General features: G+C 51.3%; 1 protein-coding gene across 1 annotated transcript; it reads left to right on the forward strand.

The window, feature by feature from the left end:
- The first annotated feature begins 1,269 nt into the window (after nucleotides 1-1,269).
- On the forward strand, nucleotides 1,270-15,962 carry GJA3 (gap junction protein alpha 3). Its single transcript, XM_007164288.2, has 2 exons — nucleotides 1,270-1,387; nucleotides 14,713-15,962. Exon 2 carries the CDS (start codon nucleotides 14,730-14,732, stop codon nucleotides 15,960-15,962), a length of 1,233 nt encoding a protein of 410 aa, XP_007164350.2. The 5' UTR covers nucleotides 1,270-1,387; nucleotides 14,713-14,729.
- The last annotated feature ends 1,069 nt before the right edge of the window (nucleotides 15,963-17,031 follow it).

Raw genomic sequence — 17,031 nt, forward strand, 5'->3', positions numbered from 1 at the left:
CCACCTTTCGGCGATTGTGAATAATGCTGCTATGAACATGCGTACAAACATTTGAGTGACACAATATCATTTTAAATCTGCAATTTTAATGAAAAGTTTTAAATTATTGCAATATTGTATTTCCACTTTTTATCCTTGGAATACCAATAATAGTGTTTGTTTTAAGAGACAAAGTATTAAGAACTTTCAGTTCTTCTGAGGTCAAGAAAAAATAAAACTATTCTTGCACTTCTCAGAGAGAATTAAAAATTGAGAAAAATATCTGAAGACCTTCTCTAGTAATATTTCCCAATTAAAAAACAAAACCTAAAAACCTGAGTCCACATAACCACCACCTACTACACACATACACGTCCGAGTTCTACAAGGTGAAGGTGTTGTAGACATGCCTCTGGCAGCTTAGCTTTCCTTCTCCGTGGGAGAACCTCAAGTTCAGATCTCAACTGAACAGGCAAATTCTGCGGGGCAAGCAGGTTGCTCATCAAACAGATCCGAGCGCTAATAAAGGCTCCGTGGGGCTTTGCAAACAACCAGGGCCTCGAATTTCGCCGCCTTCCTGCCCCTGTGCCGCCGCTCACTCGGGACTGGTGAGGTCGCGGCCGGCCCCTCCAGTCACCCAACATTTACTACACCTCCTCCCGGGCCGCCCGGGGGACGCGGGCGCAGAGCAGCGTAGACGCGACCGGCCCCTGGCCCCCCGCAGGGCGAGGCGCCTCCCCAGGAATCCCGGGGCCCTCGACTGAATTCAGCGTGTCTGACTTGAGCCAGGCTCGCCGCGCTATTTAGAGGCCCCCGCACAGCGTGGCCGCAGCGGCCGCGGAACCCGCACCCCGGGCGGAACCCGGCCCCGCACGGCGCCCCGCACTCCACGTCCCGCGCCCGCCCGCCCAGCACCCTCAGCGAGCAGGCGGGAAGCCCAGCCGCGGGGCAGGTGCGGGCGCGGCGCGTGGAGTGCGGGGCGGAGCCAGGCGGACGCGGGCTGTGGAAGGCGGGGTTCGGAATGTGGAAAGGTGCGCAGGACGCGAACTAGGGGGCGAGGGAGGCCGTGGAGCGGGGTGTGGGACGCGCGGTGCAGCGGTGGGGTGGGCAACGGCGTGCGGGTGCAGGTGCGGGGCGTGGCATGGGGACGGGGGGCGTGGCATGGGGACGGGGGGCGGGGGGAGGCCGCAGGACGGGGCTGGGCCGGGCGAGGCGAGGCGGGGCGGAGGCGAGGGGCGTGGCGCGGGGCCCGGGCGCGGGGCGCAGCGCGGGGCGCCGGGATGGCTCCGGGGCGGGGAGCCCGGGTGGCGCGGGGCGCACGCGTCGAGCCGCGCGCACGGGACGGCGGTGTCCGGCAGAGCGTCCCGAGCCTTGCCCGCGGGAGGAACGCACCGGGTCGGCGCGGCGGGTAAGCGCGGGCTGCTGGGAATTCCTTCGGGAATCTGGGGGATGTTTGGGAGCAGCGGGAACGGACAGCGGGGCTCGGGCACTTCCTGGAGGCTTTCGGAGCCACTGCCACCCCTTTGCTCCTGGAGAGCTCGGCGGAGCGATGGCTTCCTGGGTGGGCGGCTGGAGGCGGCTTCAGGCCCCTTTTTCTAGGTTTTTCCCCTGAGGGGGAGCGGGACCTGCCCTAGAAGTTCAGGTCCAGGGTCTGAAGGACCCTGTGGACGCTGGGCCGCTGCCGGCCTCGCCACGCTCCCTGCGGGGTGCGCGCTGCTGTTCCCGAAGGTCTTGGCTCGCCTGCGTTCCTTTAAGAAACTCTCTCAAAGTTTTTAAGGGAAGACTTTGGCTCTAAGTGCCAGGACCTCAGTTCTTGCCGGGTGTGCGCGTGGTGGTGTGTTGAAGTAGAATTTGCGGAGAGTGGAAAGATCGCTTATCTGCGCCCTGCCGGAGCCCCTTTGGGGCTGTGCTGACAGTCGTCGCGGTGAGGCGCAGGCATTTGCTGTGCTGTCTGGCCTGGTGAACAGAATCCGTCCTAGTGTGCAGACCTGTCGGTTCAGAGTATTTGTGACAGGGACTTCAGCGACCAGGGGGGTCCTCCAGTTTTTGCTTTATCAAGATATCGCCCAGATGGGCCAGTTAAAAATGGTTGTATACAAACAGCCGGGATGCGAACAGCTTTGGTTTTTATCACCCAAGAATTCAAAATGATGATTTATGACATGTGCTTCACTTCACTGGCAGGCCATCAATGTGGTGTGAAATGTATTGCAAATCAGACATTAAAAGATTAAAGAGGAAAAAGGACTTTTTTTCCGAAGGTCAGTATATTCAAAGTAAGCATCAGCTAATCAATCTGGCACCGGTTCCACTGCTTCAGCAGTTTGGTTCTTGTTGAGATAAGCATCTAATGAGGGCAGTGCACGTGACTGTTGTGTAAAGTAATTCACAGAAACTTTACAACTGTAACTAATTAGACAATGCTGTTCGTGTCGACCAGCAAACGCTAACTGGCTTAAAGCTGTCTTATAATAATGGCGTGTAACAGAATTTCATTGTTTGCCAATGAGAAAAAGAATTTTGACATAATTTCCCTGAATGTTGCTTACATTCTGTGTTCATTTTCTTAACTAAGATAACTTTTACACTACACATTTGAGACTTCAAAATAATTATATTTATCACAGCCATGTTACACAGTCTCACACATGTAGAGAATTTAAACCATAATTCGCCTTTCACCTGTTACCATTACTTGAACACGTAACAGAATAAATAGGATACACATGCCTTTAGGATTTTACCTCAGTATCGCACATAAATACATCAGTAAACACATAGCTTTTGTAATGTATTAAAATATTATTGGGACACTCTAGACAGTGGGAAGGCCTTTGAGAAGGACTTCACCCTGTACAGAAGACATGGTTCCCAGGGTCTGTGTGTGAAGAAATACAGCCAAACTCAGTTGCCATCTCAATATACCATCTCCTTCTCCCCCGACTGTATCAGCACCCCCCACCTCCCCAATCAGGGCCATTACCAGTACTTTGTAACACGTGTCATGTTACATTTTGACCAGTTTTTTTACAAGCCTGCCTCTCCCATACACTGAGGGGATGGATGGGATCTGAATTATTCTGCTAACCCTAGTGTGTAGCACAGTCCCACACACGTAATAAGCGTTTGATAAACGTTTACTAACTTGAAGAGGGAAAAATATCCAATACATGTGACCCTAAACAGCACACACGTGTCTCTAAAAACAGTATGTTTATATGGGGATATATGTATACATGCAGCTGATGCACTTTGTTATACAGCAGAAACTAACACAACATTGTAAAGCAATTATACTCCAATAAAGATGTTAAAAAAAAAACCAGTATGTTTTTGCAATTTCAATGTAATTCTCAAAAGCAATAAAATAGCGATAGATTTTCATCTTAATTTTCATTCTTACAGTGGTGGAAAATTCATCATGATAGCTAGGTTAGTACTCTACAGCTTGCTTTTTAGTATCTGCATCTTCAAAGGTGTGACTTAATAATGGTTGATGTTAGGATTTCTGCATTCTTACATTTTCTTTAATTTGCAGAGTTTGTGGTTTGCTTTAAGTTTCCTGTTAACAAACTAAAGGATACTAAATGTAAAAATCACTTAAGTTTTTTCATTCAGATCACCTGATTAGCTCCATGAATGCTCATCTATTCATGAAACTCCATTTCCCATTAGCTTTAAAATGAATCTCTTATTCTAGAACAGGGAAGAGATTTCTGGTTTATACTAATAGAAATAAATTTGAATAAGGAAATTCAAATTCTATTTATACTATAGAAATTATTATTTCTGCAAAAAGTACAAAACATTTTGACAGATGTAATTTGTGTCTGTAGTATACAGGAATAATAAAATGCCATAATTATAAGGCTGTCAAAATGTAACATGACATGTTAAACAGCACACACGTGTCTCTAAAAACAGTATGTTTTTGCAAGAGTAAAGATAATACCTGAATTTGCTTTAAAATGATAATTCCAATTTATATGATGAAGTAACTGGCTGTTGTTAGCACATCAATAATATTTAACAATTTTAGATACTCTGGACTGGAAGAAAAAAGCAAAAGCTTAAAATGTGCTCTAACCCGTGTCTCTACACATATGTTTTAAAGTGTGGCAGAAACAACTCAAAAGGCAAGTGTTGTACTCTGGACAGTCTGCCTGGTGCTGAATCCTGTGAAGTCATGCGGAAGGGGACCCAGAGTAGACAGTCAGGAGTTTTTGTGCCAACTTCAGCACTGTGCGCTGTGCAACCTCAAACAAATCATAGAACCCTCTCTGGGCCTCCATTCCCAATCTGTGAAATGAGGAGGATGCTGGGGCCACTTCTAAGGTTCCTTCAGCTCTAAAATGCTTTGATTCCATATTCCTTTCAGGGATTATGAGTAAGATTCCTGAAAGGTGTCACTGGGATTTATATAGGGAAATTACCTTTTAACTGCATTTATGAAGTCAGGGTTTGGTGTACTATTCAGACTTCCTGACCTTGTGTTTCAGACACGATGAGCTATTCAGAGCACTGGTAGCTATTGCACCCCTATAATTTTCTTGATTTTTTTTTACTCTTGGCCCAAACCAGCCTTCAGAAAGTGATGCATTAAGTTAAGGGCAATGACTTGTTTTTCATTATTCAGTTATTAAAACCTTAGGGCTGATGTTGAAGTACATTAAAATTAACACATCACTGAAATGTCTAAATAAAATGTTTGAATAAGTGAAAAATTCTAATGGTATTCCTAGGTCTTTCACAGAGGTCATTCTAGGAACGTATAATGCCGTTTAATAATGGGCAGAAAAACTAGAGGAGCCTGCAGGGTAGTGGGGCAGGGAAGCTATTTGGAGGGTTTAAAGAGGGAGCCCTGCATGGCATGAATAGTCTTGGAAGACAATCATGTTTCTAATTCCACTCCAGACTATCTACATTTTCTGTCAACTGAACTGAAGCTGGACCAGCTGGTAATTTTCTAGCTTAACATTAGAACTCTAATTGTGGAACTGTGATGTGATACTGATATCTGAAGGGAATATTTATTTTATTCAAGTATTTTTAGAGGAAATACTGTGGATAAAAACTTAAGTGTACTTTTTTTTTTTTTTTTTTAAAGAAATTCACGTTCTTTTATTTATTTATTTATTTATTTATGACTGTGTTGAGTCTTCGTTTCCGTGCAAGGGCTTTCTCTAGTTGCGGCAAGTGGGGACCACTCTTCATCGCGATGCACGGGCCTCTCACCATCGCGGCCTCTCCTGCTGCGGAGCACAGGCTCCAGACGTGCAGGCTCAGTAATTGTGGCTCACGGGCCCAGTTGCTCCGTGGCATGTGGGATCCTCCCAGACCAGGGCTCGAACCCGTGTCCCCTGCATTGGCAGGCAGATTCTCAACCACTGCGCCACCAGGGAAGCCCCCTTAAGTGTACTTTTAATTTTGCCATTGTTGAATATACAACACTAAAGACATTTGTTCTTAAACTAACACAGTTGTTTAAATTGCTTCTAATTTAAAATTAGCTCTCACTAAGCTTGCAAGTGACAGAAGGTCAAAAACAAAGACTGATGAGTACTTCCCTTTGACTAAAGATCAAAGTGTTACCCATATTTACCTTAGCCAAATAAAGACTTAGGAGCATATGATTTTTTGAATATTCATAAATGATTAAAATCCCCACATGAAAGAGAAAAATATGAGGATAATAATAATACATGGATGGCAGGAACTATTATAAGTGCTTTCCATACATTCTTATTTAATAAATAAGATAATTAAAATATTATTTAAAAACAATTTTATGTTTCTGGAGATTTATTCTCTGCCAATAAAATATATAATCCTAGAAGTGCTTTAGAATTATTAATAAAGAAGTTGAAACTTAGTGTATTATAATTTCACTAAGCCAGTTGGTTCTGGATGAGAGTGATGTTTCCTGCCAGAGCTTTACATTATTGAAAAGTTGAATTTCCATTTAAAATTAGGAAAGAAAACCCCTGGAACTATATAATAATGAATAATTTTATACTAAGGTAAAGGGTACTCTTAAATTGTATGTATGCCATTTATAAAACTACCAGTAAACACTGAAATCTTCATTATCTATTTAAAAGATCCATAGGAATTTTTGGTAGATGTATTCTGTGTACTGTGAATATAGCATGCATGGTAAGACATTGAAAAAAATAAACTCTCATTCTGTTTCAAGCATATCAAAGTTGGTTCTTTAATAAAAGAGAGAAAAAAAGAGAAAAAATAAATAAATAAATAAATAAAAGAGAAACTTCTAGCAAGACTAATATTTTAAGTCTCAAACAATATTTGGAACCAAACAAAGGAATCTAACTACAGATACCATAGGGTTTTAAAATCTTAAGAAAATACCATGAACAATTTTATGCCAATAAATTTGAAATTTAAATGAAATGGAAAATTCTCCAAAAGATATAAATGATCAAAAATGACTTAAGAAATAGCAAACCTACTTGTATGTCAGTAACAGTTGATGAGATTGAATTTGTGATCTAGTCATCCTCCTAACCCCCTCAAAAAAAAAAAGAGACGTTAGTCCCAAAAGCTTTTATAGGACATTTCTTTTTTTTTTTTTTTTAAATAGTTTCTAGTTTGCCTTTATTCCTGGAGGATATTATTATCAGGGATCCCAAGTGAACACTTGAAGTCTTTTTATTTATTTATTTATTTATTTATGGCTGTGTTGGGTCTTCAGGACATTCTTATACAAGCTTTTTACATAGAGAATTTTTAATTTTTCAGGTTAAAATAACTTCCTTACCAAAATCCAATGATAGTACAAAAAACGTTGAGATCAACCTTAAGTATGAACAAACACATAATCCAAAATAAAGTTGTAGCAAGTTTAATTTGATAGTATATTAAAAATAAAGTCATGACCAGTAAGGTGTTTCACCATCTAAAAATCACCATAGATGCAGGGGGAAAAACAAGTATTCCACTAAATCCAATACTCATTCATTATTTAGAAAACAAAAGCAGACAAAGACTGCAGGAAAATTTCTTCGCCAGATACAAGTTGAAACATCACGCTCCATGATAAAACTTCAGAAGCATCATTTTAAGGCAGAAACAAGGAAAGATGTCACCATGTCCACATTGTACCAGAAGTCCAGGCCAATGCAAGAAGACAAGAAAAAAAAAAAAATAACAGGGATTCGAACGACACATCTCTCCTTCATGGCAGACGATATGATCGTGTGTCTTTCACAGAAAATCCAAAGGAATCTCCTGACTTGTTGCAACTAGGAGGGGCTTTCTAACAGGTCGCTGGATACAAGATCAATATATAGAAATAAGGTTCCTAGGGACTTCCCTGGTGGCGCAGTGGTTAAGAATCTGCATGCCAATGCAGGGGACACGGGTTCGAGCCCTGGTCCGGGAAGATCCCACATGCCACGGAGCAACTAAGCCCGTGTGCCACAACTACTGAGCCCGCACGCCTAGAGCCGGCGCTCCACAACAGGAGAAGCCACCTCAATGAGAAGCCCGCGCACAGCATCGTAACTAGAGAAAGCCCGCGCACAGCAACGTAACTAGAGAAAGCCCACGCGCAGCAATGAAGACCCAACGCAGCCAAAAATAAATAAATTAAAAAAAAAAAGAAAAGAAAAGATATAAGGTTCCTAGGTAGCAATAATAACTACTCAGAAATTATAATGAAAACAACTATTTAGAACGAAGAATTAGAACAACCACAAAGCTACCTGGGAATAAGTCTAACAAAAGATGTGTAAGACCTTTCGGGACGGCATCCAACAGCATAAAGGTGCCCTCCGTGGGGAGCAGTTGTGCTTAGTGGTGGGGGCCCTACATTGTAAAGAGGTAGATTTGATTCATCTGTGAATCCTATGCAATTCCAATCAAAACAGTGTCTGGGTTTTTGTGGAACTTGACAAGCTCTGCCTAAATTTCATATGGAAGAAATAAAAGGCCAAAAATTGTTGAGACAAATATGAAGAACAAAGCCGAGGACTTGTCCTGCCAGGTATCAAATGTGTCTGCAGCCATTGCCACTGGGTGTCCTGCTGGTCGCTGAGATCAGTCCTTCTCTTCTGGAGAACAAGTGCCCCGTGTTATTCAGTCTGACACTTCGGAGGTTCAGCTTTTTCCTCTTTCATGCTTGTCTCTGTGGTTGAAATTTTCCACGTTGCTGTGGCCCTGAATCGGGCTGGCTCGTACAGGACTGGCTTCCCTCTTGCTCTTGGGAGTTCGGACAGAGCTACATGTTGGGGTCATCTCCCCAGAGTAGAAGAAGAATGAGTCTTCTGTTATGTTGACAAATAGATTTTGAGTTCTGTTTCCTCTTTGCGCTCTGTCCGACGTGACCCTGTGCGTCCTCTGCCCCGCCCCATCGGACTCCCTGCTTTCACCCTGGCCACCAAGACAGCCCTCAGCACAGATGCCAGGGGTCCCGTGAGGACGTGGGTGGGATTACATCACAGCTGTTCGAGCCCCCCACCCAGTACCTTCCTGTCTCACCTGGAGTCAGAGCTCGGGCGCTGGTCACCGGCGCCGCGGTCCATCGGCCTCCCGCTCGCCTTTGCCTCTGACCTGCTCGACCCCCGCCTGCCCCCTGCTCTGCTCCCTCCGAGCCCCCCGGCCTGCCCTCTCCCAAGCCGGGCTTCGCCCCAAGCTCCGCTCAGTGTCTCCCTCTCGGGGAGGCCGCCACCCTCCCTGGCGCCCCTCCCGCCCCGTCCTGCGCCCCCAGCTCCCTGCGGCTCCAGGGCACCCAGGCCTGACCCTTCTGTCCCCTTGCTGTCCAACTCTTTTCTTCTCGAGCTCAGGTCCTGCCCGTGCCTGAGAAGACGCCCCCTGTGACTCACGGAGGAGTCCTGTCTTGTGTCCACGCTCTGGAGAAGCTTCTTCCCACACCTGCCCCCGTCCCACCCCCGCCCTGGCTGCCAGGCGGCCACTGTCCCTCCTCTGCCTCGTGGTCCCTCCTCACCGGTGCCAGGCGCCGCAGCTCCGTCCGGAAAGCCTCCCTCCGCCGGGCGCTAGCGCCCCGGGCCCTGTTTGCCCCACAGCCTGGGCCCTGGAAGGGCGTCCGTGGCCGCCTTGTTGTCACATCAGAGGGCCTCGTCTCTGCTTCTCTGGGCGCCCCGCTCCGCTGGCCCAGCGCCTCCGGCACCTGCTGCCCCGCAGGGTCTGGCCTGTGCAGGTGGCGGGAGCTGCCCGACCACGTTGCCTCTAAGGTTTTCCTCGAGGTGGGTCTTCCCACGGGAGAAGCGGCCCCGCTGCGTGCCCATGCCACCACTTCTGCCCCAAGCTGCGGCCTCCACCGCCCCTTCCTTTGGGAACCACCAAGGTAGCTCCCCTCCCTCCCCGTCCTGCCCCCGCCCCCCGTGCTCCTCCGGCTCTGCGCAGACACCGCGTTCTGCTCTATTTCGTCCTCACCCCGTGTCTCCTTCCTGGCCTTCTTCCCCTGTCGCCCCTCCTTCGGCACTCACTCCACGATCACCGGCCTTTTCCCAAGGCCCTTTTTTAAAAAAAAAAATTTATTTATTTATTTATGGCTGTGTTAGGTCTTCATTTCTGTGCAAGGGCTTTCTCTAGTTGTGGCAAGCGGGGGCCACTCTTCATCGCGGTGCGCGGGCCTCTCACTGTCGCGGCCTCTCTTGTTGCGGAGCACAGGCTCCAGACGCGCAGGCTCAGTAGTTGTGGCTCACGGGCCAGCTGCTCCGTGGCATGTGGGATCTTCCCAAACCAGGGCTCGAACCCGCGTCCCCTGCATTGGCAGGCAGATTCTCAACCACTGCGCCACCAGGGAAGCCCCCAAGGCCCTTTTTTATGAACAACACTTGCAGGGTCCTGTCCCCTCGGAGTGGCCGAGTGAAGGTCCGCCCTGTGGCCCCCGCCCCGCCCCCTGACCGCCCGCCGCACCTTTGCCATGGCCACCGGGACGATGCTCCGGCCTGGAAAGGCGCTCCTTCCCCCTCCTGCTTCCCGAAGCCGCACCGCCTGGTCCCGCGGCAAACCCCCCTCTTCCCTGGGTACATGATTTCACACAGATGTCCTTGTCCTCTGAGACCCTCTTCGCTTGCATCACTGCCCGTTTTCCTGACTTCCGTCTCCACACACAGATTTCAGAAGCAAGTGTGTTTACTCCTACTGTGTCCAAAGGAACCTGTGGCCCAGAGTTGGGCAGCAGGCTGCCACTGAGCAAATAACCACTGATGGACCGGGAGGGAGAACGACATGACCTCAAGCCCGAGGGGAAACATGTAATTTTGGAAGGAAAACACAACCATCGGAAGAATGGGAAAGCGGCCACGTAAACTTTGAGACATAAGCTCTCAGTAGTTTGTTCTGCAGTAGTGTCAGAACGAAATTTTTCCTTGAGATAAAAATAGAAAACAATCAAATGCCATCCCATGAAGATAATTAACGTCCCACCTCCGTGGGAGCTCAGTGGTGTGACAGCGCTGGGCTCCGGGGCCTGTGGGCGGCTCTAGCTCCGTCCTGAGGTGGCCCTGCGCCTGGATGGTACATTTCCTCTGCCAACTGCCTCTCAGGACGGTCCACTCTGGCCTCAGTAGGGCGTGGAGCCTGTCTGTCGTCCGTTTCTGTCCTTACTTGGCCCAGCAGAGCCTGCTGTTCTGAGGGTCTCATCCTCTGCTGTTAGTTTGTTCCTTAATTGATATTAGGGATGCGTGGTATTGACAACACACCCCGAGGCCTCTGTGTGCCGTCCGGAGAGACAGGCTGAGGCGCTTCGGAGCCTCCCGTTTGGATCCGACCTGGCCCCATGTTGCCAGCCTCCCAACAGATACTCAGCCCTTAGGTTAACTTTTTTATTCATTCATTCATGCATTTTCCACAACAAAACCAAAGCTTCAAAGTGTGGTAGGAAGGCTGGGAGCAGCAGGAGACAGTCTGGCCCCTGCGCACTCGGGGTCCCACCGTGGGGGAGGACGTAGCCCAGGGCAAGCCCTGTGTTCTCCGTGACGGCCACTGTTGGGCCAGTGGTGCAACACGTATTGTGCTCGTCCTTTGCCTGTTTATTAGGGACACGATTTAAGAGATCTAAGGTTAGAGACCATAATGAGAGAACAAGGAGAAAGGAATTGGCAGACTTTTTCCAAAACTAGAACTTCAGAAAATGAAAGTCATGGTCATTAATCTTTTGTGATGATAAATGTGATAAGTTGTAACGGGAAATGCAAACAAATATGAAAAGAACAGAAAATTGCCCAGTTCTCAGAAACCCTGCAGTTAACATTGCCGTATCATCCCTGCCCTTCCTTTTCCTATTTGCACGTACAAATGTTTGCAAAATCTAATGAATACCTTACATTTTGGTAGTTATGAATGAACCGTGGCTTTTCACTTATGCCTGGCCTTATTTTATAAAGATTTTAAGATAGCGTATCAGTTGGGAATTCTTTTGTCTGCAGGCGACAGAAAATCTGACAAGCAAATAAGGTTCTTCCTCTCCTGTGAGTCTGGAGGTGGCAGCTGGGGTCAATTCAGCAGGTCCACAGTGTCACAGAAGGGGCCTGGGGACTTTTTTGATGGTTCCCTCACGCTTATCACACATGGTTGCAAGATGGCTGCCCAGCTCCAGGCATCACATCTGTACTCAATGTGGAAAGAAGGGAGAAGGGACAGCATGAGTAGCATCTGCCCTTTTATTAGATATCCAAAAGCTTTCCCAGAGGTTCCCCAGCTGACTTCTTACACATCATTGGATAGAACTGCCTTTTATAGTCACTGCCAGCCACACAAGGAGACGGGAAAGCAAGAATTCCCTTCCTGGTCATGTTAGAGAAGAGTAGCACTGGGCGTGGCAGCTGGGTCACCAGACCATGATGTCGCCGTGGACAGACAGCTGCTCTTCTTCATTTAACTGTTCGTCTTTCAGGGGACACTTCATTCCCAAGTGTTCCTTCTCATCAGCAGCATTACAGTAAACATCCATGTGCACCACTTACCAAAGGCTCTGATTAGCTGCTCAGTGTGACGTCCTGGAAGTGGAATTGTGGGTAAGGATGTCATCACCGCCACAGCTCTTCACACAGAAGATGAAGCTCCTTCCCAGGAAAGCCTCCCAGCCTGTGCTGCCACTCAGGGCAGGGCATGGGTGCTCCGCCCGGGGACGCAGTCTCACCCGCAGGGGGACACAGACTCTCCACCGGGGACACATGCTCACTGGTGACGTCGTGGACTTAGTGAGCCTTGGAAGCTGCCAGAGGCCCGCTGGGTTTGCAGGTGGTAATCCCCTTCTGTAGGCGGCACTTGGGAGGCATGGTGCAGCTTTAAGGCACATTGTTTGAAAGTGTTTTGCGGCCCCTGGACCCAAGGGCTCTGGAGAGCCTGGGCCGCCGCCCCTCCTCTCTCTGACTGGCTGAACAAGCCCATCGATAGGCCGGGTCTCAGCAGAGGGCGCTTGCGGGGGACGGTTCCTTCCTGTGTCTGGTTTCCTAATAAAAGGGCAGATGCCGTGGGTGCTGCCCCCCTCCCACACACGCACGCACGCACACACACACGCACGCACACACACACATGCACACACACGCACGCACACACACGCACGCACACGCGCACACACACACGCACGCACACACACTGCGGGACACTTCGCCTCCCTGGTCCCGCGGGGAGATGCCAGCAACACTCTCCGGTCTCCGGGTCCCCTCCCTCTGGGCGCCGGGTGTGCGGACCTGCTGCCCTCGCTCTGGCACACCCCTCCGACGGCTCCCCAGCGAGGATGACCTGCACCCGCTCATCCCGACGGAGGCGGGAGAAGGACCGAATGGCCCACAGTGTTCGGCCGGCGAGGCCCTGAGTGCCCTGTGCCCAACCCCTCTGCCTGCAGGTGTCGGGCAAAGGGCCGTGGCCTCAGAACTGGAACCAAAGGGGAAGGCCATGGGTGGTCAGGACCGTCCAGGAGGTTTTCTGTGGAGGCCTGAGGCCACGCCGCCGGGGGCCCTCTGAGGCCGGGCAGCGGTTGGGGAGGGCGGCAGACCCGCGGGCGCAGCCTGACGAGGAGGAAGGGCCAGCGCGGCCCCAAGGTGGCCTAAGTGTGGATGTCAGCAGGCCGGGCCCCGCCCCCCGGCCGAGCTTTAAGGTGAAGGAACAGCAGGTGTGGAAGCTCGAATGAAGCGCTTGGGGCACAGCGGGCTCGTCCTGCCCGGATGGGCTGGTGGGCAGCAGGGGCAGGGGGGCAGCAGGGGGAGGGGGGCAGCAGGGGCCAGGGGGCCAGGGTGAGGCGGTGCCGTCCAGGCCCAGATGGGCGGCTGCAGGGTCTGCGTGAGAGTCAGGTTTAACCCAGAAAGTTCCTGACACCTGACTTCCTTCACGTTCAATAAGTTAAGTCTCTAAATGTAAACATTTTACCCTCTGAGAACAAGCAAAATAGAACAGGTGCCAGTCACAGTAAGGGGCAGGGGGCCGGTGGGATCTGAGAAGAGTAAGATGTCTTGAAAGATCTCAAACAACCAAAACAGAGTTGGAAATTTGGTCTAAAGAGAGTTAACATTTGTCTGTTTCTTTAGGTCACAGTAAAGTTTTTGTATTTTGCCTCGGAATCAACTCATGAACATCAATATTTTTAAACATTTTAAAATTCCATGTGAGAAGAGATGTCTTTGGTTCCACTGGAGGGCCATGAGTGTGTATATATGTGTGTGTGCATGCGTGTGTGTCTGTGTGTGCGTGCGTGTGTCTCTGTGTGTGCATGCATGTCTGTGTGTGTCTGTGTCTGTGTATGTCTGTGTGTGTCTGTGTGTGTGCATGCATGTGTCTGTGTGTGTGTGCATGTGTGTCTCTGTGTGTTTGTGCATGTGTGTGTGCATGCATGTGTGTGTCTGTGTGTGCATGCGTGTCTCTGTGTGTGTGCATGTGTGTGTTTGTGTGCATGCGTGTGTCTCTGTGTGTGCATGCATGTGTCTGTGTGTCTGTGTGCATGTGTGTCTGTGTGTGTGTGTGTGTGTCTGTGTGTGTGTCCGTGAGGCTGGTGGGGCCCCACATCGGGGCACGGAGGCCCCCGGGTCCCCCCTGCCGCCTCCCGTGGGGCAGTTGGCCGCGTGCGCCCGGGTCCCGTCTTGCAGGGGGAGGCGGCATGGCCAGACCTGCAGCGAACTGACCGTTTGTGGAACATTTGCCTGGTGAGAAGGGAGGGGAGGGGAGGCAGTAGGTGGACATGGCAGGAGTTACAGCAGTGGCCTGGGAACCACAGCCGTTTGGGAAAATCACTCTGATTTCACATGAACAGAAAGGTCCGCTTAGGAATCCACCCAGCTGTGTGCAGAGCACCATGGCCCCCGAGAGCCACTGGACGAGACCAGGACGGGAGTCGGGAGGCTGGGGAGAGGTCCCTCTGCTCAGGCACCTTTCTTAGTGTCCTCGGCTCTGAAGTGAGAGCGTGAGCAGCCTGTGGTCGCCTCCCTCACGCTGGCACTTGTGCCGTGTAACTGCCGCTCAGGGCCACCACAGGTGCTGGGGACAGTTACCAAACCCTGCTCGGTGGACAGCCGGGAGATAACACATGCGCGTGCCTGCTCACACCTATACCTACACACATACACGTACACACACCTGTGCGTGCACGTACACGCACACACCTTCCCGTGGAGAGTTCCCGCTGGTCAGTGGGAGCACAGCTCCCCATGACAGCAAATTCCGACGCCCGTCGGGGCCCAGGGCTGCCCGGGGGCTGCACCCTCAGCTCACCTGGCGAGCCTGCCTAGTAACGAGCCTGTTCCCTTGCAGGTTAGCAATCCGAAGCGATGGGCGACTGGAGCTTCCTGGGGAGACTCCTAGAGAATGCCCAGGAGCACTCCACCGTCATCGGCAAGGTCTGGCTGACGGTGCTGTTCATCTTCAGGATCCTGGTGCTGGGGGCCGCTGCCGAGGAGGTCTGGGGGGACGAGCAGTCGGACTTCACGTGCAACACGCAGCAGCCGGGTTGCGAGAACGTGTGCTACGACCGCGCCTTCCCCATCTCGCACGTGCGCTTCTGGGTGCTGCAGATCATCTTCGTGTCCACGCCCACCCTCATCTACCTGGGCCACGTGCTGCACCTGGTGCGCATGGAGGAGAAAAGGAAGGAGCGGGAGGAGGAGCGGCTGAAGACCGACGGCGCGGCCCCCGGGCAGGACAGGCCCCCGGTGCGCGACGACCGCGGCAAGGTCCGCCTGGCCGGCGCCCTGCTCCGCACCTACGTCTTCAACATCATCTTCAAGACGTTGTTCGAGGTGGGCTTCATCGCCGGGCAGTACTTCCTGTACGGCTTCCAGCTGAAGCCGCTGTACCGCTGTGACCGGTGGCCCTGCCCTAACACGGTGGACTGCTTCATCTCACGGCCCACGGAGAAGACCATCTTCATCCTCTTCATGCTGGCCGTGGCCTGCGTGTCCCTCTTGCTCAACATGCTGGAGATCTACCACCTGGGCTGGAAGAAGCTGAAACAGGGCATGACCGACCCCTTACCCCCGGACACTCCCGGCTCCAGCGTGAGGGCCGCAAAGCCTGGGTGTGGTGGCCCCCTCCTGCTGCCCTCCCACTCCAACCCGCCCGCCCTCACCGTCGGGTTCCCGCCCTACTACGCGCCCTCGGCCTCTTCCCTGGGGCAGGCGTCGGCCCCAGGCTACCCCGAGCCCCCTCCGCCGGTGGCCCTGCCCGGGACCCCCGGCGAGGGCCACCCGGCCGGCTCCCCCGGCGGCCACCAGCACCTGCTCGCGACGGCGCCGAACTGGGCCTACCGGGAGGCCGAGCAGCAGACTTCGGCCGGGAAGGCGTCCCCGCCGGCGTCCGCGCCCGCAGCCCCGAAGCCCCCGGCCGGCCCCCAGCAGCCCCCTCCGGAGGGCGGGGCGGGGAGCTCGGGCGACAGCGACGCGGAGGGGGCGGTGACGGCCGTGGAGCTGCACGCGCCCCCCGAGCTCCCCGCAGACCCCGGCCGGTCCAGCAAGGCCAGTAAGTCCAGCGGCGGCCGGGCCAGGCCCAGTGACTTGGCCATCTAGCGGTGGCCTAGCATCCAAGACCCAGGGGGCTCACACCGGCGGGTGGAGCCTGGAGGCGGGAGGGGCTGGAGCGGGAGGAGGGGGCGGGCGAGGGGCGGGCTCGTGTGTCAGTGCTTGCTGTTCCTAACGCTGGGAGGTAGTGGGGAGCGCGTCCGAGGCAGGGAGGGGGCGGAGGGGCGGGGCCGCCAGAGATTCTCCCAGCAGCCCCCGCGCCCAGCGCCCCGGCCGCCTCCGCAGGTGCTGCGGCCTCCGCGGGGCGCTGTTCCGTGGTGGGAAAGCAGGGGCGTCTGCGGCACTTCAGTTCGGGGCAATTCGGTTTTCCTTTCCTACGCCCCCATCCCCGCCCCGGAGCCTCTCTGGACGGCCCAGCAAGTCTAGATGCTCTTAGCCTTATCTCTGTGTGAGACTTTAACTTAGAGTTGAATTTCATTTGGGATATTTGCCAAACCGCACTAAAAAAAGATTTTGAGCAAGTCCATGCAGCGTCACTGAGTTTCTGAACCGGCATGTGAAGCCCAGGATATCAAGCCACACGCTTCATGACAAGTGACAGGGAGCAGTCACCCACCAGAGGCAGAGCCGCGGCAGGGGGAGAGCAGGAGGAGAGGCGGACCCTTGAGATAAGTCTGAACAGCCGAGGAAACTGAGTAAACGTGTGGCCGGTATGCCTTAGGTATTTATTTTTTAAATGACATTTTGTGCTTTGATCTGAATCGTACAGGTAAGCCTATTTCCCCCACTTTCTATCTTTCAGGAAAAAATGAAAGAAAATAAAAGTATTAAAATGGATACTGACCAAGAGAATGCAAATGTGTCCCATTACATACTAGTAAAGATTTGAACTTTATTTTGAAAGAAATTCTTTGACTTTATGAGTCGGCTAATTATTATGAAAATGGACCATATAAAACAAAAGCAGGGGAAATCTTTAAGTGCATTTCAAATGCTTGAAGTTATGAAGTTTTTGAACGGGAGGTTAAAAGTTAACTACTGTTGCCAGAAAAATTATTTATACACATGAATCCACGACCTACATTTTTTAACAGTACAAAATAAAAGTCTTCAAGTT

Source organism: Balaenoptera acutorostrata, chromosome 18 (genome assembly GCF_949987535.1).
Source record: "Balaenoptera acutorostrata chromosome 18, mBalAcu1.1, whole genome shotgun sequence".
Taxonomy (NCBI): Eukaryota; Metazoa; Chordata; class Mammalia; order Artiodactyla; family Balaenopteridae; genus Balaenoptera; species Balaenoptera acutorostrata.

Coding starts and splice junctions, on each gene's coding strand:
- GJA3 (XM_007164288.2), top strand. CDS start 14,730: ATGGGCGACTGGAGCTTCCTGGGGAGACTCCTAGAGAATGCCCAGGAG.